This window comes from Vigna angularis, chromosome 5 (genome assembly GCF_016808095.1).
Source record: "Vigna angularis cultivar LongXiaoDou No.4 chromosome 5, ASM1680809v1, whole genome shotgun sequence".
In the NCBI taxonomy this organism is placed as follows: Eukaryota; Viridiplantae; Streptophyta; class Magnoliopsida; order Fabales; family Fabaceae; genus Vigna; species Vigna angularis.
In genome coordinates this window covers 31,199,188-31,224,480 of record NC_068974.1, presented here as the reverse complement: position 1 = coordinate 31,224,480, position 25,293 = coordinate 31,199,188, and the positions used below count along the sequence as shown (strand labels likewise).

Genomic DNA, 25,293 nt, shown 5'->3' with positions numbered 1-25,293 from the left:
CATCATTAGCTGCTGGTTTACCACGAACTTTTGCCTAAAATGTTTTGATCTTGACCTTAGAGTAACATTAATTGGTGGTATTAGTTGCCGTGTTGAATTAAGATGCCTAGTTTATTTATGGTTTGGCAGCATTTAATTAGTTAACTAACAAACTGAATATTTGTGGTACCAAATTTACATGTACTTTTTATATATAGTAAAGAATCCTATTTAAATTAGAGATGATCACTAAATGACAATTAATGACGAGAATTAAAAAATAAATAAGTATAAAGGGTTGATAATTTAACTTGGTAATATTTGTTCCAAGCAAAAGAATATTATACATATGTAAATCACAATTAAGGAATAAAAGGGAGAGTGATTAATTAACAGATTCAAATTCAGAATGAAAATATCAGTTAAAATAATGAGAATGGTGCTCATAAATGAATTGAAATCCAGATTACAAATTTGACATTATTGTACATAAGATACCCCTCACGGTTTAGAAAACATAAGGGTATGCTTTCAAAACACTCTATAAGGTGCAATTAATGCACCATTATTTTCTGTTGTGAATAAGTTGAAGCAATGATATATTATTACAATCTTTACGTGTGCTAATTGTCAAACTCAAACTACGTTTGATTTTTCACTATCTGACACAGCTAGTGCTGACTCCTCAATTAGAATAACGACTTGGAGATGATCAGTTTTGGGAACTGGTTCATCACATTCACAGTGTGAAGATTGTGATGGTACTTTAGGAGATTTATCTGTATCTACAACCTCAAAAGCTGTCAGGGTGGCAAGATCATTCACCGAATCTGCTATTTTCTCTGTGATTTCCACAATATCAATCAGTAGTGAAGCCACTGTTGCAGCTGGTAGAAGTGATAAAAGGTCTGTTTCTTTCCTTGAACATGATTGGAGCAACGACTTGAGGCTCTTCACTGCAGATTTTGCGTTTGCAACATGTGTGTCCGAAGAAGAAGGCCTAGTCATTCTTCTAATCGATGATCCTAGTTCCTTGAAGGCTTTGCTAGATTCCAAACTCATTTCTGAGCATAACTCTTGGATGGTGGAACGAAAATCCTGGGATCCCTACAGATGTTGAGACAAGTAACATGTCAATATATATGTAATCATCATGAGCCATAACAAAGTTTATATATATATATTCAAATACATGCAAGGTTGTAAAACATTGAATCACAATAGTAAAAGTTCCAATTATTTATTTGTGTTGTCACAGATGAAAACATTATTACACATAATACCTTTATATCAAGGTCACGTGACATATAATTGAATATTGGAGGTTTTTTTTTTATATATCAGGTAAAAAGATTGATCAAGACTACAAATATATAATGGTTGTAATAAGTTTTTTCTTTACATGCTAATACTGTTTAATGATATTTTACTTGGACATGATAATAGAAGATGTATTAGATTGATGGAGGAATATATACTTTGATATCTGAATTAAAGTTTGCATCTATAGCTTCCATTCGATATGCACATTGGCGAGAAAGAGCACCAATCTTGAGGTATAGGTCCCAAGGATGACGAAATCTAAACTTGCCATGACCTGGCTCCCATTTTGCAAAATTTGCCTGCGCAATAAGAAAGTTAAATTAGATGAGACATGTGCATGCATGAGATTTCATTTAGGTGAAGAAATATATACAAAGAGCACTCACCAAAGAGTCATCTATACTTTTAGAATTGAGAACCTTTTTATAACCTTCCAAAAATGATTTGTCTTTAGAATCTCCTTTGCTGTCTTCAGATTCTCCTTCTTGTGGTTTGAAGTATTCATGTACAAAAGCTGTAAAATACGTAACAAGTTATGCATGATTCAAGATAATGTTTCCATTTTGTTGTTAGAAAGACAGCATATTATTATCTGTATGGTTATCCACATGCAATAACTTGTACTATGTAGCTAACCTTCCAAGAAATCGCCGAGTATTTCCAGCTTGTGAGCAATGGAATAGTGGAACTCTTCACCAGCCCACACAGGGCAAACAAAAATGGAAATCATCACACAAGCTGAACCCCCTATAAATATGGTTGAGAGTCTCTTGTGTGCCATTTCCAACACTTCAACTTCTCGAAAACCAGACACGGATATCAAAGAGAATGTCAAGATGAATATAAGCATCCCATAATCATATCTCGCCTTCACCTTCGGAAAAAACCTTATAAACGATGCTATGGCAGCTGCAAAACAAACAAAAAAAAAATCCATCAAAACAATTATACTATAAATGGCTACACCAAGAGACGTATTCTGTTGGCTTTTTCCTTTTCTTAAAGCATCGTCGTCTTTGTTATTTGCTATGTTTATTATAAAGTTTGTAACTTTTTTTCACCTTGCACAAAGACAAATGCACCAATCAATATTGGTTCCCCTGTTGCTCCAGAAAGGCTGGCTAAGTAATGAGCACCAACACCAAGAGCACCAGCTGCCAATGTTGCAATTGTCCTATTCAAACCTTTTCCTAGAGTGGCTCCTAAACATGTGCCAAAAATTATAAATAGAATGGTTAGTTTAACTGTGGAATAAATAAAAACAAAACCAAACATGGGTTTTGTATATTACGATGATTGGTTAAAACATGAAGAAACTATTAGCTTACCGACTGTATATTCAAAAACTACCACTACAGTCATCACAGCCCACATTGCTGATAGACCAAAATTCTCATATAGTGGTTGATAGTAATAGAAAAGAGAAACCAGTGATATTGCAAGCCCCACTTTTAGTGAATGAATAATTTTTCTAGGATCATCTTGGGCTATCTCTTTTGTTAACCTACAAATTCCCAACACCTTCTTCTTAAGAACTTTTGGCAAGGCCAATACTCGACCAATCACCCCTGATTTCTCCTGGTTTGTGTTTTGAGATGCCATCTCTCTTGAAAGAAAACAACAGGCAACGAGGAACAAAGATAGATATGATGCTGTTGTTGCTTAATTAGGTTCTACACTAGCCACCTTCCTTGTTTATTTATAGAGTGAGAGGGGCAAGAGAAAGCACCTGATTCGGACTTTGGAGAATGATGTTTTAAAGCAAGTAATAAACATTAGTTAGTGGCTTAATGCGCTTAATAGTTGTACGGTGAGAGTACAAAGACTATCCAAATACCAAAAGGGTTTTTGAACTCTGTAAGGTGGAAAAAAAAGGTAGCTGAATTGACATAGACCCTTAATAAAGAAAATAAATAGATTGGTGCTATGCGACAAAAGTTGACAATAATGGTGCATTTTAGACGTGTGTGGATTGTGTTACATGTTGCAAGTAGCCCACAAGCTTAGAATTGCAAAAAAACTGATGGCTGGAGACACTTGGCTTCAGTGACAACTTAAATCAGGTAGGTGAAACAAGAAATATTGCACCCACTTGGATGTATTCAAGTGGTGAAAACTGGAAAATGTTATTGGAGTACAGCTTAAGTGGTAAAAAAGTTTGTATGTGATGACTGTAGCTAGCTGTAGTCTTTTTTCTCATAAAAAGAATATGATATGTACAAGGAATTGAGTAGGACCAAAAGTTTTAACATTAAGATAAGTTTTTTTTTTCGAGCTTATTAATGGATATCATGGTAGGAGAGGCTTGAACTCAAGTTGAACTCATAATTGCAATCTTCTTGGAAAAACAGTCACATGCAAAGGCCAATAACATCTGTTAGAAGTTAACATGAGCTTGTAATTAAGGACATGGCCATCCATGTGTAATTATTTGGGACTTAGTATCATTTTCAACTGTTGAAGTTCGTCTTATACAACATCAGTGATAGTAAGGCAAAGGTTCTGATGAAAAGGACTAGTCCTTTGTAATTCAATGGAATTTATGACACGGGGATTTTATCTGTATCTTGGAATGTCATTGTTCGTGGAAGCCGGAAGGTAGGTCCAGTGGCTGAACCCATGTAATTAATGGCAACAGTGAGCATGCAGCTGCAAACAATTATTCTCAATCTGAACTTGCTAATTATATAACGAAGTCGTGTGTGGATGATGATTCCCTTTTAAACAAAGATTCATTAACCCCAAAATTCAAGTCACCACTTCAAATTTAAATTCTGTCTTCTTTCTTATACATGGATGATGCAAAGTTATCATTCAATGGCCAGATATCTCACATTGACTAAAGTTAAGATGATTTTATAATATGGAAGTAGATGCAAACATTATTTTATAAGCTTATTTTTTATTAGTTGAGTTAGATTTAAAATCTACTTTTTAATATGGTATTAGAACCATGAATTTTTGTTATTTGTTGAACCTATTGTGTTACTCGCTATCAAGAAATTTGTTGTTTGTTTGATATATCGTGTCATCCACTATCAGATCGTTATCGAACCATTCATTAATGTCTAGTTTTGTATTCGAAATGTATATATATCTCAGCTTAAGCCGGGTGTCTTGAAAATCTCAAATTAATTAGAGATAAAGCGAGTTCACTAATGCAGAAAAAGTTTATTAAATTAGTTCTAAAGCACATATTAAATCGATTCTAGATCTAATATGTAATATATCCTAGATATATTAGATCAGTTGTACAATTAATGTAATATATCTAACTATTATATTGGTTATGGACAAACCAATCTTATACATTTAGCTAAAAAAGTCAAAACAATATTTTTCAAAAAGGATTGTTAGATCGATTATGACACTAACCAATCTAATATTTGCATTAATTTTAAAAATAAGACAACAAATATTAGTGTGCTTGTCGAAAATTGTCTTCTTCAATATCTTGAATCATATCTTCCATGTGATCCTCACAATGTATTGACTCTTGACTTTGAGATATGGTTGAAAGGTGTACAACTTTACTATAGGTTCATGTTGTATAACTCTTTAGGATACCATCACATAGATGTTCTCATATCCATTTAATTTCTTGTCTTCTCTCATTCAAACAATTAACACAAGGACACTAATATTTCCCATTTAAAGCAGTCTCATGCCATAGAGCAAATTGTAGAAACTCTTCAACGTCATTCTCATACAGATCATTGATTTGAATCACATTCGTATAACTTCGATCCGTTACTAGATAACATGAGAACTTGGTTTAAAATATCTAACTTGTGGTGGAGTGGTGTGTGACGTAGTTGGATTGGTGCAACAACATAGGTGGAGTGGTGGTCCAATGCAGCGACGACGGTCTAATGGAGCCTAGTGTTGAACGAAGCAACGTGATGGCTAAAAGCTTGGAGCCAAAGGGTTTGGTGAAGCACTGCAGCAACGATGGTGAGCAACAATGCTGAATAATGGTGAGTAGTGGAGGCTTGAGAGAGAAGAGAAAGAACTTGACGAAAAGTGAAAAGGAGTTTCGTGCCTGAGTAAAAAGATGACATATTAGATCGGTTAAAAATGCAACCGATCTAGTATACTTTTCAGTATTCTCGAAATTGCTACTACATTTTGCACTACATCGGTTCTCGTATAACTAATTTAATGACTTGTTTTAGTATCTCTTTTGTACCAGTAGTTTATAGTATATAAGTGAGTATAAACATCATTTTACAAATTTATTTTGTGAAGTTGAATTAAGCTTAAAGTTCAATTTTTAATATCACACATACTTTTTTATATATGAAGGATAAACGATGTAATTTTATCATTCAAAGATTAAACATTTCTACGTCAACTTTTATCTCAATTATCACTCACTATCAAATAATTATAACTAACAAGGGAGTCAGTAATGATATACTATGTAAATTTAAACTTTACAAAAAAGTCTTGTAAATTACCATACTCAGATTTATTGTCTTAAATTTTATGTAAGAAATTATATGAATGTGACATATTGCAGAAATAGGTCACCATATTCTCCTTTTTTTTTTCTCTTAGATTTAATTAAAAGTTGAATTTAGCTCAAATTTTAATTTACTTTCAAATTCTAATTGACTTAAAAGTTACAACTGAGTTTCTTTGATCAATGATAATTTTACGGTTGAGTTTAATTTGACTTTGTAATTAAAATTTAAACATGCACTAAGTGGGTAGGTATGCAAATCCTTCCATTAGTATAATTTGTTCTTATTATAATTGTCTTCAGGAAGACTTAAAAACAGAAAAGAAAATAAATAAATATATATATATATATATATATATATATATATATATATATATATATATATATATATATATATATATTTTGGTGAGATAAAGTAAACAAATTTGAAAAGTTCTAATGTTTGTTTTCTATTGTCTCCATGTCTACATTTTGTCTTTGTATTTGCATTATGTTCGTTCCAGTCATAACTAAAACACTATGAAATAAAAAAGTGACTACATGCTTTGAATCATGTAGTTTTATATTGTGTCTCCATCATTTTCTCTTGTTATTTTTAACAATTATTGATCTATTAAAAATCTTCATATATATATATATATAATATAAATTCCAAATTAAGGAAAAATATTCTTAAATATACACATATATATGTATATTTTGAAAAAAATGTTACCATAATATTGTAATATTCTTAGAAATTGAAATATGAAGATCTTGAACATCAAATCTATAAAGTAGAAGCTTAAATTTTACTTATTGCAATGTTTTATACATGTAAAAAACTTTCTTCAAACTTTTTTCTTCAAATATCTTACGAGTCTTAGAGTTATCTTTCAATAATACAAGGTTGTTGTATAAATTAGGATAATGTGTTAAGTACATGAAAGACATGTGAATTAATCTCCCTACATCTAGAAGACTGTAGATACTTGAGGATTTTATCTTTAACAAGAGCTATATTATAAATTTGTTTTTATAGAAAATGTTATAGACTTTGCTTCCTTTCATAAGTTATCTCGATGCAAAGAAAATTTATTCTAATTTTCTGGCTATTTTTAGCCTCAATATATATTTTAAAACTCTTAAATTTTATGAAATCACCTGCTAAATAATGTTTAGAAACTGTCAATACAAATATATCATTCGATCAAGTCATCAATGTGACATCCGGGCACTGACGAGGGCGGGGAGTGACACCGGTGCAAGAGGCATGGTGCAGGGGGCACAGACAAGGAGCGGCTCCTGGCAGCTTCGGGTGGAAGGGGTACATGGACGAATCAAACATACACCGGAATGAGAGGGATCTGGAGACTGTATAGGTATGAGACTATACAGTTGAAAGATAGGTTAAAGGAATTGATTTGACTACTCATATCACCAAAATGCATTTGCTTTTCGGTAGCCTAGCCCATAAGAACTCCATGGTTAAGCGTGCTTAGCTTGAAGCAATTATGGGATGAGTGACCTTCTGGGAAGTTTTCCCAGAAAGTGTGCGACAATCAACATAATATAACATATTGATATAAGTTCTCACTTTGTTTAACTCCTATATTTTCTAACCCCCTAATAATACATTACATGCAAAGTTATGACCATTTTATCATTAATTATAAGCATAGCAATAAAAATAAGTACACAAATAACATCATCAGAAAACACTTTTTCCAACAAACATTTCATGTGGTAATTTATTCTTTAAGTAAGGTAGCGGGTATTAATTAATTAAATGAGATGTTACCAACACACATTAAACTCAAAATTCGATTGGTAATTTTCCTTAAAATATCGAAGTTCTAGTCACAACAATGACTTCCAATAGGAACCATTAATATTTTCTCTAATGGATGTCTAATCTCTTAATGTCACCACTCAAACAACGAAACATCATCTACTTTCAAGATACTTATTTGAGGAATACCATTAAAAAAAATAAAGTTAATGTAATTTTTCATCCGCTCCAATCACCTTTCTTATTATTAGTTTGTCTTCCCAAAATAAATATTAGTAATGAATTGTACAATTAACTTGATTCAATAATTAATTGCATCACAAAAGTTAAATCACATGTTAATTATGAGACATAAAACACATTTAATACTTTCAATCCTTGTGATAACACTACACTCCTCTCTTAGTTTAATTTTGTTGTGTCTTCATTTGTAATGTATGGAATAGAGGAGAATGACACATCAACCAGCACATTAACATCATAGGAGATCACCTAAGACATCTACATCAACAACATTATTTTTAACTTATATTATATAATAAAGGATTAAAGATAATTAATTAAGTCAAGAAGCTATAAAATAGGATAAACATATAGATCTTAGTCCCAAAAGAGACAAATTTATATACAAGTAATATAAATTGTTAATGTTCACTAAATACGTTAATAGATTCACTAATTATAATATTTATTACATCATGCTACTGACTTTAGCATCAAAATATATTTTTATGCTAAGGATCCTATGACCTGATCAAAATAGATAGATAAAAACGTTGATAAACATATTATTAGCATGAAGGGTGAGAACAAATAATCATATAGATAATAAGAGTATATCTCGGCATTTGTAATAAAATCACTTTTTTTTTATATTTCTTTTTTATCATAAAAAATAAATATATTGAATGAAAACAATTGTATTGTTTCATTCCATGTTTAAAATCTTTTTCTCACATTTCTTAAAATAGAAAGTCACTCGTCACATAATTTGACGCTCTTGTGTAGAAATCTAACTAAAGTTAGCGTTCGTCATGTAGCCACACTTTAATTTTTGACTAAGTTAAAAATTTTCGAAAGTTGTCGAAACGCCCGTAAGAGTAACAGCTTCAAATAATACAATGTGATACATCATATGTGCCCTTTTTTGTCATCAATCTCTTTTCTTTTCTCCTTATCCGTTAACCATTACATTTTGTAGAAATTAAATTATTGTCAAAGTTATAAAATAAATAAAGTTATGAGATGTTCAAATCCATGAACACGATCATATGCTGTCATTAAATGTGAACTTTCAATGTCAATATAACCAATGTATAATTCTCGTTGTATTCATGAACTGGGCTATTAAAGATACCACCAATTAAATATCTTCAAATATCACCAAAAGAAAAATCAAGTCAAAAAGAAGATGGCAAGAGCAAAGCTACTGTTATAGTATCAATACCACTGTTCACTTTTAGTTTATAATTTTTCAGTTTTGGTGTGAATGATCAACTTTTGTGTGTGAATATGTCTTTTATATATTTAATAATATTACATACAAATTTATCATAATTTTAGCATATAATTGATTATATTGTGAATTACAAAGTATGTATTAAAAATAATAAATTATTCTATACTTAAAATCATGATGAGTCACTTTTAAGAAATCCCCAAAAAATTTAGTTTGGTAAAAAAGATCTTTATTAAGAGTTTTGATTTGAAGATTTTTTTGGAAAATATTTCATAATGTCTTGCTTGTAATCTTATCGGAATAGTCATCACTATAAATGATATTTTTCTAACTTTACTTTCAATTTTCTTCTACCTATCATTAATGCATTCATGTAGAGGTTTTTATACGGTGTTATAATAATTTTAGCGAAGTTCAAAAACTTCTGTACAAGTTGGAATATTGTCATATATAAAGTGTAGTTATAATTAAATATTCAATCTATTGAAATAATCTTCCGGAAATTGTGAAGACTAAAATTAAACGTAAATTCAAATAAATTGTGTTAAAATATTTTTAACTGTTTTAGTTTTTCATATTACTTTCTTTCAATGTGATTGAATTTTTTTATTTTATATTCTTTTAAAAAAGAATTACAAGAACACATTCTTCAAGTATTCAAGTATTCTGTATTGAAAGTTTCACATTGGTTAGAGATAAGACTAATGTAAAGTATATAAGTGATGCAAACCTCATCTTACAAATTGGTTTTGTGGGAGTTAAAGTTCACTTCTTAACATAATATCAGAGTCAAGTTAGAATCTATCTAGCCATAATTGTTGTTTGTTACTAAAATATTAATATGTCTTTAGTTTTATTTTTCAGCTTTCTGTAACGTATGTTCCTTTTTGCACTTCAACATCTAGCTTCTATAATCTTTCAATTTGAAAATTTGTTTTAGAAATTGTTTTTAAAATATAAATAAAACAGAAAGGAAACTAGCACACTCTAATCCTTTTAAACCCATAAAAGTTACTAGAGTTGCATTTGCTTAAAAGGAATCAAACAACTTCTAAAATATAAACTCTTTGCCATATATAAAGAAATAAAATGAAGGAAACAATAACGGAAAAGATATCACGAATTATCATGTAATCCTAAAGGGGATTTTGTCGATGCGTGTGTCATCAAAACACAACTTATTATTAAAAAGTGAATACACATTATTTGTATAATAAAAATAATCCTATGATTTTTTTTTTCAAAAACTGGTTAAGAAATTTCCTTAACCAGCTTTTTAAAACTGATTAAGAATTTGTTGACTTTTAAAAATTATTAAATTTTAATGATTTTTGAAATTTGTAAAATTTTTAATCACTGTTGATTTTTAATGAAAATGATTAAGATAGAATTTTGGAGATTCGAAAAAAAGAATAGAGAAATGTATGGAAAAACACTCATGTATAAAAATTATTTATATAAGAGATACTAACACCACTTTCAATATAAAAACCAAAATATCTAAATAATGTTGTCTAACTAAGAAATCTTACATCATTTTTAATAAAATCTTAAGAATTAATATTTATTTTTCTTATATATCACTTAATTTTTTTCATTTAATTAACCGTTCCAACCATATATATGAAGTAGATTTTTGCTTTATTTTCTATTATAGGTAGAGTTATGTAACTGAAGTATGAAGATGAAGAAGATAATAAAAACAACCTGAAAGCGAAGGTATTATTAGTGATGTCAAAACCCGCGAGCCAACCCGACTCGTCACGGGTTTGAGTCGAGTTGGGTTTGAAAAAAATGTAATTTTTCTATGCGAACTAGTTTTCTTGGATAAATGATACAAAAATTATCAATATTAAAAATTTATTTGTTCGTCTTTTGTACATGTTTTTGGATTACGCTTCGGGTTCGGTAGTTCATAACCATAATGATATTATTTGATGTTTACTTAAACTATTTTAATAGGAAGTTTGTTAGAAAATGATTTTTAAGTCTAATTTAATCCCACAAACTCGATTTGTAAGGTGAGGTTTGCACCTTACTTATATATTATAATTTGACCTTATCTTTAGGACTTCCAATAAGGTTAATGAATATTTTTCAAATTATTTTATATGTTTATTGTAATACAATTAAAATAAATTAATTCAACTCATTATTGATTGTGTGAGGTATTGTGTTTGGTGGAAATTTTGAAGTAGAGCGTTGGGTGATACAGCTAGTAACTCACTTTCTAGGATAGGTAGTTGATTCCACTACAAAATGATTCCTTCTAAACTATCATATTTTGTGCATCCAGCTTTAAAGTTTTCCTTCATACACAAAAACGAATATCTCAACACACCTAATCCATAACTTTTATATGTATCCAAATATATTTCCACAATTATGTCTAATAATATTGCATAATCTTTTATGCCTCAATTTTATTCAAGAATATTTTCGATTATGTGCAATTCGAATAAAGGCTATAATTTTGTAAGAAACAGAAAGAACTACACTTCATTCATATTAAATGAATAATATAAAAAAAAACTATACACTTAATGAAAAAATTTACTAAATTAATAACATTAGTAATTGAGATATTTAATAACCTTCATCAATTACTAAAGCTATGAAATAATTGTAATTACAATTAAATATATTTTTAGTTCTTCAATTTAACACAATTATTTTTCTTAGTCCTTAAAAGAATATGTAGAAATTATTAGTACTAAAAAACAGCTGTCGTTTTTTTTTCAGTCCATTAGGATTGTTATTTACCTGTCAAATGAGGAATATGTCACCAACTAGAATATGTGAATCCATTGTAAAATAAAACATTATTATGAGTTTTTATTTTTATAAATTATTCTTAAATCCTTAAAGTTGGCCACAAAAGGGACTATAGGTTTATTTTCTTTGAGCAACATGTACAACCTGGTTTTGTCAGAGAGGGGATTTTGTTCATGAAATAATTCATGAGTTTATTTTCTCAAGAAAAAGAAAAAGAAGAAGAAAATTGTTTGATAAACGATGAAATGTGTAATTATTAATCAATTATAGGTTGTAGTTGGTAATTTGTCTCCTGATTGCCACGAAAGTAAAAAAGAAAAAAAATACTAACGGGATAACATGAGACCGATACCATTTTTTAAAAAATAATAATAATAATTATATAATTTTAGAGGTATAATTTATTCTATTCATAATTAAAAATATTTTTTAGTGGTTAGTTTTGTTAGTGGAAGAGTTTAAAACACAATCTCTTCTATCCTTTCTTATAAATCTTTCAAACCATTAATCTTACGTTTTTCAAATGTTAGAAAAAAGTTAAACTCAAAAATTTTCTTATCTTCTCTTTTAATTTGTATTACTAAATCAACTTTATAACTTATAAAACTTATGTCAAAGTGTGTGATGTGATTAAAATACAAATTAGGGTAAGAAAAATGATGTCATTCATATATTTAAACAAAAATTGTTTTACAGAATATCTAATTATTGATCATTGATATAATTTTTGTAAGTAAATATAATAAAAGACAACATTCTTACCATTTATAATCATTTGTGATTAAATATCAACGGTTAAAATTTCGTATGCATGGTATATTAAAAATTAAGTTTTAACACTACCAAAAAAAACCTGAAATTATACGTTCATACTTTATATATATATAAAGGAAGAAAGAAAAAAAAAACCCACAATTTTAGATCAATAAACATGGAATAAAAAAATCCAAGCATCTATAACTAATGTCTCCCTTGCTAAGGTGAATTAAACGAGAAAGAAACAAAATGTTGACGGTGCCATAATTGGAATAAAATTGACATGTACATTATCATGTGTTGGACATGTATTAGACACATTGATGAAAATTGAAATTGTGGCAAAGACAAAGAAGGAAACATTCTCAACAATAGAACATAAAAATCACATAAAAAGAGGTTGTGCATATAAAAGAGTTTCTTTTTAGAAATGATGTGAAGCCTCATTTTCGATGATTTCTTCATTAATTCTATACCTTTCATGGGCTAAGATGCCTTCTGTTTAACCTATTTTATTCTTTACATCGTACGTTAAAACAATTCTCGTGGTCGAGATTCTACGTTAACCATGAACTCGTCAGTTTCGTGAAACCAATAACGTTGGTTATGAACTCAATATAGAACATGCATACATACATGCATATTATTTGAATATATTCTTTGTATATGAGACATAAAGTATTTTGCATTTCATTATTTTTTTCAGTTATTGTTCCCTCATTTTTAAAAATATATATATAAATATATACTTTAAAAGAAGAAGAAGCAAGAATCATATCCATCCCTATCAGTTTCTTTACTGAAATGAAATTGTGGCCATTGACAAATATTGGAGCATATTAGATCATTGTTCTTTTTGTTTTTGCACTTTCCCTCTAACTATAAACTTCTAAAGGTTCATATATGTAGGAAAAATACTTATAATCGGTTGAGAAGGACGATTAAAAAACAAAAGTATGTTGGTGATTCCTTGGTACCTGGATTTATGGTAGAAACATCAACTGAACATTACAGCATATAATCTAATCTTAGATTTCAAGCTAGGGCTTGTTTGCCATACAACTTTGCTCTATAATTTATTTAACTTTAAAAAGGATTCTTCAGAACATATTCCTCTTGATACCATCTGTAGCCAAATTCTTTATTTGGATGAATTTCACGTGGCCTTCCATTAATACATGTTGTACAAGATTTATGTAAGAAATTAACGTTAAATTCACTCAATAATAAATATTATGTAAGAAATTTTTTTGATAAATAATGAAGTGTGTAATTATTAATCAATTATGGGTTGTAGTTGCTAATTTGTCTCCTGACTGCCTCGAAAGTAAAAAAAAAAAAATACTACGGGATAACATGACACGATATCATTTAAAAAAAACAAAAAATAATTATATATTTTTAGAGGGATAATTTATTCTACTCATAATAAAACTTTTTTTAGTAGTTAGTTTTCTTAGTGAGAGAGTTTAAAGCTCAACCTCTTCCATCCTCTTTCACTTTTCTTTTAAATTTTTGAAACCATTTTAATATTAGTGGAAGAGTTCAATTCAAAATTTCTCTTATTCTCTTGCAACTTTTATTACGTTTAACTTCTACTAAAATTTCTTGTGTCAAATGATCTGATTAAAATATAAATTAGGATAAAAAAAGTGATGTCATTCATATGCATTTAAACAAAAAATGTTTTACAGAATTATCTAATTATTGATAGTCATTGATATAATTACTTTAAGTAAATATAATAAAAGACAACATTCTTGCATTTATAATCATTTGTGATTACACGTGAACGGTAAAAGTTTCGTACGCATGGTATATTAAAATTTAAATTTTAACATAAAAAAATTATTAGTGAAATTATACGTTTATATTAAGAAAACAAACACTACTATAAAAAGCTATTAACATAAGTTATTTTGGGTTTTTGACATCTAATCCCGCTCCGACATCATATTGGGTGACGTCAATTGGACGTCAGTTCACTCGTTGAACGTCAATAGACGTTGGATGCAACACCACAAACGTCGAAGTTGACGTTGAGTCCTCCCATGTCCAACGTCTCTCAGCACTGAGCGCCCATTGCCACTTGCTGGGCACGAAAATCCCTGGACTGCCACTGGAACGAAGATAATGTCGTACAATGCATTAACGAACGTCCATAAACGTCGGATGTGCACTAACCGACGTCCAAATTTTTTTTTAGATAAATTTATTTTTAAAATAAAATCATACCTGAAAAACAGAAAATGATCCCAACACATCAAAATATAATATCTTATGTGTTTCAAGTTAACAAGATACTAAACAATCTAAAACTTAAACTATCAAAACTTAAACTTAAACTAAAGCTAATTAATGTTCAACAACAATAAAAGTCTTCTTAAAGGCATGTGCATGGGTCCTAAGTCCATCTTTGTAGAAGATAAGTTGCCCACTCTTGTCGTATCTTTTTAATTGTCTCCTCTGATATAGGATATGTATTCTTGAAGCACTGCAAAATGAAGAAAAATTCATTATGTTTGCATATGTTCAAAGCTGAATTTGATTTGTAATGTATTGAAGGTAAGCATCATTACCTCAGTCCAGTCATCTGTAACGTTAGCTCGAATGATGGTTTTAATCCAAGACATGACATAGTAGCCACATTCTCATGAATCTAGCTGCTTGTTACACTAAAATGACAAACTAAATAGTCACACATGTAGATCATAGAATAACATAGAAAATGAATAAGAACTATAAATGATTTACAACCTTTGGATACAGGATTTGAACTAGCTGACCTCGATGTTTACCTATAACTCCATTTACATTGAAAACACAAGGTAATATTAATATAACTATATTCATCATAAAAATTTAAGGTCAACATGAATTTGAAACATAAAAAGAGAAACACTTACCCTTGAAGCATGTTTTTCAAGTCATTTTTCATCCTCCTCTGTAGCGAACAGAACCATAGAATTTTGCATTGTCTGGGAATGATGACCGTTAGTTGCCAATAAGACCTATCATGAATCATAAATAGTTAGTAAACTAATTAAGTAAACTTTAATCAAATTTTACATTTTGCGACCCATACCCATCAATGTATAGCGCAATGTATATGTCTTTATTTGACTTAATCATCCATGTTTGCAAATAATTTTGTTTGCTCTCAACTGTGTTACAGAAGGTTGAATGGTCTGAGGTTCAACAAATCCATACATGGAAGACCGACCTTGGTCCACAATGATTGTGTCCATGTACCTATAACAACAAAGTTAAGTTGTTAGAAACTAAAAATCTAAATATAACTAATATGAAAGACAAAATTCACTATCTTGCATGCACCATAGTTGAAACATTGAAATACAACATTCTATCTCCCCCAATGACCTCTAGTGCATCATTTAATGTGATATATACTGGCTCATGGCATTGGAGGCCAAATACTCTCAAATCCCAATACAATTCTACTGGTCCTTTGGACAACTTGGGATACTTTTTCATGAGCTTTGTTAGATGATCATCCCCCGCTTCAGTCATGTCATCATCTTCATCTATGACTGGCTCATGCATGGGCTGCTTATGAGGACGTATGAACTGAAATTAAAATTTTCAAAGTTATCAATCAATATTTATAAATTTAACATAGAAAAACTAATAATAGAAATATAATACTTGTGGTGTAGCAATGTTGACATGATCAATGCTTTAAGCCAGGTTATAAATGTTTCTATGGCCTCCCACACAAAATGAATTTCTGAAGTCGGTACATGCACCTAAGCCTAGGGATCACGAACTTTGTCAATCGTCACCTACACGTGGTGGGGTAATAAGGGAGCACCATGAATAGTTTGTCCTCCCTCAACTACTCATCTGATAGCCACTACGCATGTGGGATCCCCATCAACAAATAGCTCACACTGACCACTGTACTCAGTAGGGTCTACAACAGAGCATGATCCTCTTGTACTTACCCGAGGTTCTATTGGGGCTTCAGTGGGAAACCCCATGATGCTCTAGGTCATGGAATGCAAATTTTCTTCAAACGCTCTTTGGATTTCTTTTTGTTCTTGTAGCTGCTTCATGAATTGTTGCTCCATAGATCTCACTCTTTGGTTGAGTCTTTCCTCCTACTGAAGATTCAACTTCATCAGTGTCTCCTGACGCATGGATTCAGTGTTTTTTTTGTGTAGGGCCAAAGTAGTCACAAAGACTAATCGCCCCTCCAACCCCACGCACACACCCTGGATGCCCGGGCTTTCCAATGGTGGTTGTTAGAATGTCGTCCCTACCTTGGCCAACAAAGGAACCCTGAGTTTGCTGCTCAATCAACTCATCATGCATATAACAAAGAACTTTGTTACATAAAACACATAGGATGATAAATACACAACCAATCAATGTTTAGAATTTGTACTTACAATTCTTTGTGGGATCAAGGCAGCTGAGGAGGATGTCATGTTTCCATCAGACTTAATCTGAGAAGCCTTTCACATCTCGTACTTAGCAGGTGCAGATGCTAGGTCGCGGGACTCAAGTTTTAAGGCATATGCTCAACTCTTTCTCATCTTTCTCTCAAGTAATGCATAACCACCTCGTGATAACACATTACAAGAAAAAGCATTGTTACATACGACCAAAATCCGTATGTAACCTCAAAAATCCGTATATAATTATGTGTTACATACGGATTACATACGGACAAAAACCCGTATGGAATATTGTCGTAGCTAATGTTATATATGAATATATCCGTATGTAATATGAGCACATTATGTTGTTGTTCTTTTTGTTTTTGCACTTCCCTTCTGTAAACTTCTAAAGGTGTCATATATGTAGGGAAAATTGGATATGTTATGTGTGTGTGGGTGGTCATTAGAGAGGGAACATGTGAATCAAACAACCATCACTTGTTGAGATTTTGTTGTGCCACTTTCCATCATAAACTTGTTCGATCTTTCATTTTGTTTCGATTATGGGACTGAAGTTATATATTTTTCAAATTCTGTATGTCATGTGTTCATTTTCGTCACGGTTCGTCATTCAAACTGTTTGGTCAATTGGAAAGGTTACATCTAAAAAGTATATTCTAGTACCCAAGTCAGTAAAGATTCGATAAATTCAGAAGTTAATGTCAATAAATACAATTACCTATCTTTTTACCTCAAACCTATATTTATAGATTTTAAGATGAATGTTAGATTACTAATCGTTACCCGGTCATACATTACACACATCATTATTTAGTTTCTTGGAAGTTATTATTACATGCCTTCCAATGTTCAAAAAGTTGCAATGCAAAAAATAATAATGCGCACACTCGATCGTGTTAGACAGAGAAATTTGTATTAGCTCATGGAATAAAAAAATATTTACTTTATAACATGCATTGTATATAAACTACTAACGCAGTGTGAATTCATATTATAATATCTATTATACAAAACTAAGTTGGCAAAGTGCATGATGATGTGATAGCAATAACCTTTTTTAGTAATACAGGTTGGGCTTTTGAGATTTACGGAAGAGATTCAACGTGAATGAAATATGAATTAATTCGTAAGAAATTATAATATTATTTGTAAGCTAAAACTGTAAAGTAATGAATGATTTTTTAAAATATTATTCAACTTTCGTATTTTTGTTTATTATATTCAAACTCACAAATGAATTCTTTTGCGTTACTTGCACAGAGAGAATGATGGACTGTGATCAACAATTTTAGAAACCAAAATAATATACTAAAATTAAGAATAGTTTAATTAATGTCTGCTATTCATGTCAAGTTACTAAAATTCATTATCGACAGGTGATGACAAAATAGTATGGATGAACTTCTCTATCTCTAACAAGCATGTTGCACCACCTTTACTTCGCACATTAACAAATTATATGAAATAACTACAGCCTTCTTAATTACCAACAATATTAACCCCTAATTATATTATTAGAAAAAACTACTAAGTTACGCTCCTACATAAAATACTTATAATTGGTTGAGAAGGAGGATTAAGCATGGTATTTGTTTTGGTGTACATTTTCCTGTGTGTCTCTGTTGCTCCTGGCTGTCTGGGATGCTTGGATTTCTTCAATTGTTGTTCTTCATGCTCGCCAAAGGAGGGGGAGGTACCTGCAAAGATACTCCGACGCTCAAGTCAGATATGAATTATGGAGCTGAAGCTCAGAAGAGAGTAATTGGATATTGCTCTGAAATATTATTCAGGATCTCTAGAGCCTAAAGAGAACGTACCTAGACTTTGTCCTGTCATTGTATTTATAAGCAAAAATAAAAATAACCACCTTACCTACAAATGTGGCTAGTGGCTTTGACAAATATCTTAACTGTCTAAAATATCTAAGATATTTATGTTATTACATAAATATCCTTACTACATAACATGCCCCCCAAGTCCGAGTTAACCGTTCTGTTTTATGAACGTGGTAACTATAGGACTTATGAGTTTGAGGGAGGTTGTGTTGGGGAGCGTGTTTGTGGTTGTCGTTTATGTGTGGATTGAATGTTTTAAATCAAGGATGACCGAGCAATTGCGTTTGATGAGCCAAAAAGAGGCCAAAACGAATGGTAAAAAGCTAGGTTGGCGAACGCTTAAGAAACAAAAGGTCGAACGTTCGTGCACCTGGGTTCGTGAGGCCGAACGGCCAACTTCTTGAAGGCTCGAAAACATGGATTGACGAGTGCTTGTTGATGTGGATTGACGAGCGGTATTTGAACGCTCGTTGCAATGAATGTCGAGCGATATTTGGACGCTCGTTGACATGCATTGGCCGGCGCTTCTTGAACGCTTGTCGATATGAATTTGCGAGCGATGTTTGAACGCTCGTTGTACTGAATTGGCGAGCACTTTTTGAACGCTCGAAAACATGGAATGTCCAGCGAAGTTTGGACGCTCGTTGACATTTGATTGTCGAGCGTTGAGGCCGAACGACGGACTGAGTGGACGCTCGTTGACAATTGAATGTCGAGCGTTGAGACCAAATGACGAACGCCTTCGATGTTGAACGACAGATTCTTTGAAAGTAGATGTTCTTGGGCGAACATAAGCTAGGCTATGGGGATGGTCCCCTAAGTTTGACTGTTTGGGTGTTCTGGGGCGAACATCTACCAGCGGGAGTGTGTCCCTTTGTTCGATGCACCTGGGTGTTCTAGGGCGAACATCGGCCAGCGGGAGTGTATCCCTTTATGCACGTGTTGTTCGATGCACCTGGGTGTTCTAGGGCGAACATCGGCCAGCGGGAGTGTATCCCTTTATGCACGTGGGTGTTCTTGGGCGAACATCTGCTGGGTTTAGAAGTGCTTCAGGATGATCGGCTTTCAAGTGTCCGCTTTTATGTACAAGATATGTTTATCTGCACTGTAAGAAATAATATTAAGCATATAGGTGAGACTGTTTGGTCAAGTTGCAAAACCTGGCGACTGGACGCTTGAGGCCGAGCGTCAAAGAGATGAAGTGATCGAATGCTTCCTCGGAAATATGCGAACGCTAATGAAGTGATTGGCCGAACGGTTGCAGCTAAGATGCCGAACGCTAATGAGGCCGAATGTGGGAGCGCTCCTCTTGAAGAATGGATGAGCGGTAGAGACCGAACGTGAGGATGAGCGGTTGAAAGCGAAGGGATGCCGAACGGTCTCACACTGATTGTTTTGACGCTCGTACACACTGATTGTCGAGCGTTCGATTCTGAACGTCGAGGCCGAACTTTGGCTGTTTGGACGCTCGTACACACTGATTGTCGAGCATTCGAGCACGAAAGTCGAGGTCGAACGTTGGCGAGGTTGTGTGTGTGACGTTTTGAGGACGAACTGACTCCGGATGGCTGATCATTGAGAACAGAGTGGACGAACGTCGCTGGTGATCGAGTGGGCGAACATCGGGGATGATTTGAACGTTCGTCCCGTTGTTTGTAGAGCGGCCCAAACCAAGTGGAGAGTCGAGCGGCTGGGCGTGAGGACGGTTTGAGCATTGGAGATCGAGTGGACGAACGTCGTGCACCGTTTGCATGTTCGTCCCTTGAGCGTGAGGATTGCTTGCACGCACGACAGTGACGTTCGAACGTTGACGTGCTCGTGTTGAGAGAATGCCGAACTCTTGATGCCGAACGGGCGTCAAAACGAATGCTGAAACGTCGATTGGACGAACGTTATTTATTCGAGAGGACGAACGTTAATGACCGAGTCGACGAACGTCGTGGATGGTTTGTACGTTCGTCCCATTGCTTGCCGAGCGGCCTAAACCGAGTGGAGTGTCGAGCAGTGTTTGAGCGCTCGTTGAGATGGATTGAGGAGCGCTCGTTGAAGTGGATGGACGAGCGCTCGTTGAAATGGATTGAGGAGCGCTCGTTGAAGTGGATGGACGAGCGCTCGTTGCAATGGATTGACGAGCGCTCGTTGAAATGGATGGACGAGCGCTCGTCCACGTATTGATTGTCGAGCGTTCGGTTCCGAAAGTCGAGGTTGAACGTCCGGCTGTTTGGACGCTCGTACACATGAGTTGTCGAGCGTTCGAGTCGAGCGCAAGGGACTGAATGTCGATGCTGAGCGGAGAGACGAACGCTCCAGGCTGAACGTCAATGTCGTACGCGAGGCTGAGCTAGGGACGTTCCAGGACGAACGTCATTGGCGTACGCGAGGCTGAGGTAGGGACGTTCCAGGACGAACGTCCTTGACTGGTTGAACGCTCGTACACAGGCATTGTCGAGCGTTCATGTCCGAAGGGCGAGGATGAACGGTATTTTGTTTGAACGCTCGTCCACGTTGAGTGTCGAGCGCGAGCGCTAGGGACTGAATGTCGATGCTAAGCGGAGAGACGAACGCTCCAGGCTGAACGTCAATGTCGTACGCGAGGCTGAGCTAGGGACGTTCCAGGACGAACGTCATTGGCGTACGCGAGGCTGAGGTAGGGACGTTCCAGGACGAACGTCCTTGACTGGTTGAACGCTCGTACACAGGCATTGTCAAGCGTTCATGTCCGAAGGGCGAGGATGAACGGTATTTTGTTTGAACGCTCGTCCACGTTGTTTGTCGAGCGATTTTCTGAACACTCGTTAATATGGACTTGACGAGCGCTCGTTGAAATGGATGGACGAGCGCTCACTGAAATGGATGGACGAATTCGAAGGGCAAGGCCGAACGTCAATAAGAAAGGCCGTACGGTCCATGGCGAACTGGTGAACGTCGAAGGGACGAACGCTTGGGAACCTAGTGGACGAACATTGGTGACCGAGTGGACGAACGTCGGGATTTGTTTGAACGTTCGTCCCATTGATTGCCGAGCGGCCTAAACCAAGTGGAGTGTCGAGCGATGTTTGGACGCTCGTTGACATGAGTTGGCGAGCTCTTCTTGAACGCTCGTTGAAATGGATGGACGAGCGCTCGTTGAAATGGATGGACGAGCGCTCGTTGAAATGGATTGACGAACGCTCGTTTACATATTGATTGTCGAGCGTTCGTCTACGTAGGCGAGGCCGAGCGATCTACTGTTTGAACGCTCGTCAACATTGATTGTCGAGCGTTAGAATCCAATGGTCGAGGCCGAACGGCCGATTGCTTGAACGCTCGTTCACAGTGATTTTTCGAGCGCTCAAGTGGGATGTAAGGCCGACTGTTTTGACGCTCGTACATAGTGACTGTCGAGCGTCCTCGAAGTCGAAAGTCGAGGTCGAACGCTGGAGTATTTGAGGAATAGAAGTTGGGTTGGATGACGTGGAGGCCAAACTGAATGACGCGTGGGTGGAGCGAGTCTTGCGGAAGACGTGGAGAATGGGTCTCCCTAGAATCCCTTATGCCCAAAAAACCCTAGAATCAGCCCTATTGCGGAACGGTTGATCCTGAGGCTGCCGCGATCCGAGGTGATCGAAGACAATGGAGTCCCCAGGCTTGGGATGAACTGGCGGCTTTGCAGTGGCATTCTGATGGCGACGGCCCTGATGTGGTTGTCGCTTGAGCCGCACCTGATGGAGTTTGGACATGACGGAGGTGCCACCGCTGCGATACCGGAGAGGATAAGAGCGCGACAGTGGCTCTTGAATCACGACGGTGATGCGTGGTCTGGACAGAGCCCGGTTTGGGGTTTTTCTGTTCTCAGTCTCGATTCTGATCTTGGGGTTCTCGATTTCTGATGGCGAGGGCAGCGACGCTGTGATTGGAAGGGACGGCGGCGACATGGAGTTTTGGGTTTAGGGTTCCTGTTCTTCTCCGATTTCTGATGTAATTGGGAAATGAGGAATTTCTGGTGTGCCTCTGTATCCTTAAATTCTAAGGAGATTGATGGAAGGGTGTTCCAGTAGACGTGGGTGTTGTTTGGTGAGGAAGAAGATGAAGGCATGGAGATGGTGATGACGGCATAGGTGCATGATTGCTGATGGAAGATGAGTTTGGTGGCTTCTGTTACGAGACCCGCATGAGGGGTTCACAGATTTGGGATTTCAAAGTAGTTATGGAAAAATAGCTGATGATTAAAGGGTGAGGGAGCAAGGATGATCTTTCCGTGGTGAAGGCGGAAATGAATGAGTTCTGATTTGCACCGTTCCCTCTTTGCCGATATGAATGAAGGTCTCCGAGGAAAATGATGAACAATCTCGTGAAACTCGCGATCTGGGTTTGGTTTGATTGCGCGCTTTGGGATCTGAGGAGTGGCGTCAATGGAGGGGCTGGTGTGGGTTGTTCTTGTTGAGATGCACCGTGGATTGGAGTTTGGTGGTCTCCATCATTGTCTTAGGATCATCGTGATCGTGTTTTGGAGGTGACGGGGATGAATTAATGGTTCCCCTATGACAGTGGTGTCCGGTGGTGTGACGGAGGCTGATGGATGGACCTAATTTGGGGGCGTTCTCTGCGCTGAGTCTGACCCGCGAAGGGGTGTGATTTCGTTGATGTCTACTGGCATCAATGACTCACGGGGGGTAGAAGGAGAGAAACCCGATGGAGGCGTCATTTGATCTGGTAGTGACAGTGGTGTCAACGGATCGCGGATGGGGATCATGGTGGCGATGCAGATGGAGTAGCTCTATTCGAACGAGTGATTCATTGAGGCCGAGGCTCCTCTTGTGGCTTCTTTGGGTTGGCACTCGGCCCCACGGTGGGCGCCAAAATGTTTCGGTGTACATTTTCCTGTGTGTCTCTGTTGCTCCTGGCTGTCTGGGATGCTTGGATTTCTTCAATTGTTGTTCTTCATGCTCGCCAAAGGAGGGGGAGGTACCTGCAAAGATACTCCGACGCTCAAGTCAGATATGAATTATGGAGCTGAAGCTCAGAAGAGAGTAATTGGATACTGCTCTGAAATATTATTCAGGATCTCTAGAGCCTAAAGAGAACGTACCTAGACTTTGTCCTGTCATTGTATTTATAAGCAAAAATAAAAATAACCACCTTACCTACAAATGTGGCTAGTGGCTTTGACAAATATCTTAACTGTCTAAAATATCTAAGATATTTATGTTATTACATAAATATCCTTACTACATAACAGTATTGAAACAAAAGTGTTGGTGATTCCTTGGTACCTGGATTTATGGTAGAAACATCAACTGAACATTACAGCATATAATCTAATCTTAGATTTCAAGCTAGGGCTTGCTTGCCATACAACTTTGCTCTATGATTTATTTAATTTTAAAAAGGATTATTGACAATATATTCCTTGATACCATCTGTAGCCAGATTCTTTATTTGGATGAATTTCACGTGGCCTTCCATTAAATAAATGTTGTACAAGATTTATGTAAGAAATTGACGTTAAATTCACTCAATAACAAATATTATGTATATATTTGTTGAAATGAATGTGTCGCCACTATATTTGTTGTTTTCAAAATGAAGAAGGTTTGAGCATGATTAGTGTTTTCAAAAGTAGGGTTAGGCAAATGCTTGATCGGCGCATAGGGTTTTGGTATAAACTTGATAATGACAACCACTAAGATTGAAGATCTCACTTTTAACAATAACCTAAAAAAACATTTACTTTAGGCAGACAATTTTTTGATTGGGACATCCATTTGCCACCTGCGTCTGCTGACTTATTTTCTCTAATCTCTCTTTTCAATTTATTCTTAAGCTTCTCAATTAGAATTAAACTAGTGTTCAAGAAACATACTTTGCTTTAAGATCATATAGTTAAATCTCGTGAGTGTTGATTCCAGTATTGAAAAATTTAATATGTAGTAATATAAAAAATATGGTTTGTACAAGAAAAGAACAAGTAAATCTACTTTGTGCAATAAATCACCTCCTACAAAGTAATAAGAAAAACAATTTTACCATTTTCTCCTCTAACAACTAATTTTTTAAGGGTTTAATTGTTTTCTTTATTCTTAATTTCGCTACATGTCAAGTTGGTTTATTTTTAAAAAAAAATTCAATTTCGTTCATACTTGGTGTAAAAAATTGAAACTTTTTTAAAAAGTTAGATCAACTTGACATACTGCAACCAAACTAGAAAAAAATAACAATTAAACTCTTTTCAAAAGGATAAAAGAATTTTGAAATTTCATTATAAAAGAATTCAATAAATTATTTATATATAACAAATGGGACTTTGCATTTATTAAAGGTTTTTAAATGGAGATGAAAAAAGATGGGTCCATATGATAAAAAATAAAATAAAATAAACTCATATCTTAAAAGTGAGTAATCTATCTATAAGCAATTGAAAAAACACATTTTGAGCTTTCAGGTTTGTCAGGAACTTCATGAGTCCTCGAAATCCAACTCACCTAAATTTTTCTAATAAAAGAATATAATTTTATCACAAATCTAAT

The 25,293-nt window shown here is 34.5% G+C and overlaps 1 protein-coding gene across 1 annotated transcript; it reads right to left on the bottom strand.

Moving 5' to 3' along the window:
* Positions 1 to 382: 382 nt before the first annotated feature.
* LOC108339790 (aluminum-activated malate transporter 2) lies at positions 383 to 2,989 on the bottom strand. The gene is made up of 6 exons (XM_017576997.2): positions 2,631 to 2,989; positions 2,364 to 2,504; positions 1,939 to 2,211; positions 1,689 to 1,816; positions 1,458 to 1,601; positions 383 to 1,086 (listed from the first exon to the last, which is right to left on the bottom strand). The coding sequence occupies exons 1-6, from the start codon at positions 2,902 to 2,904 to the stop codon at positions 616 to 618; spliced, it is 1,431 nt and encodes a 476-aa protein (XP_017432486.1). The 5' UTR covers positions 2,905 to 2,989; the 3' UTR covers positions 383 to 615.
* Between the last annotated feature and the right edge of the window lie 22,304 nt (positions 2,990 to 25,293).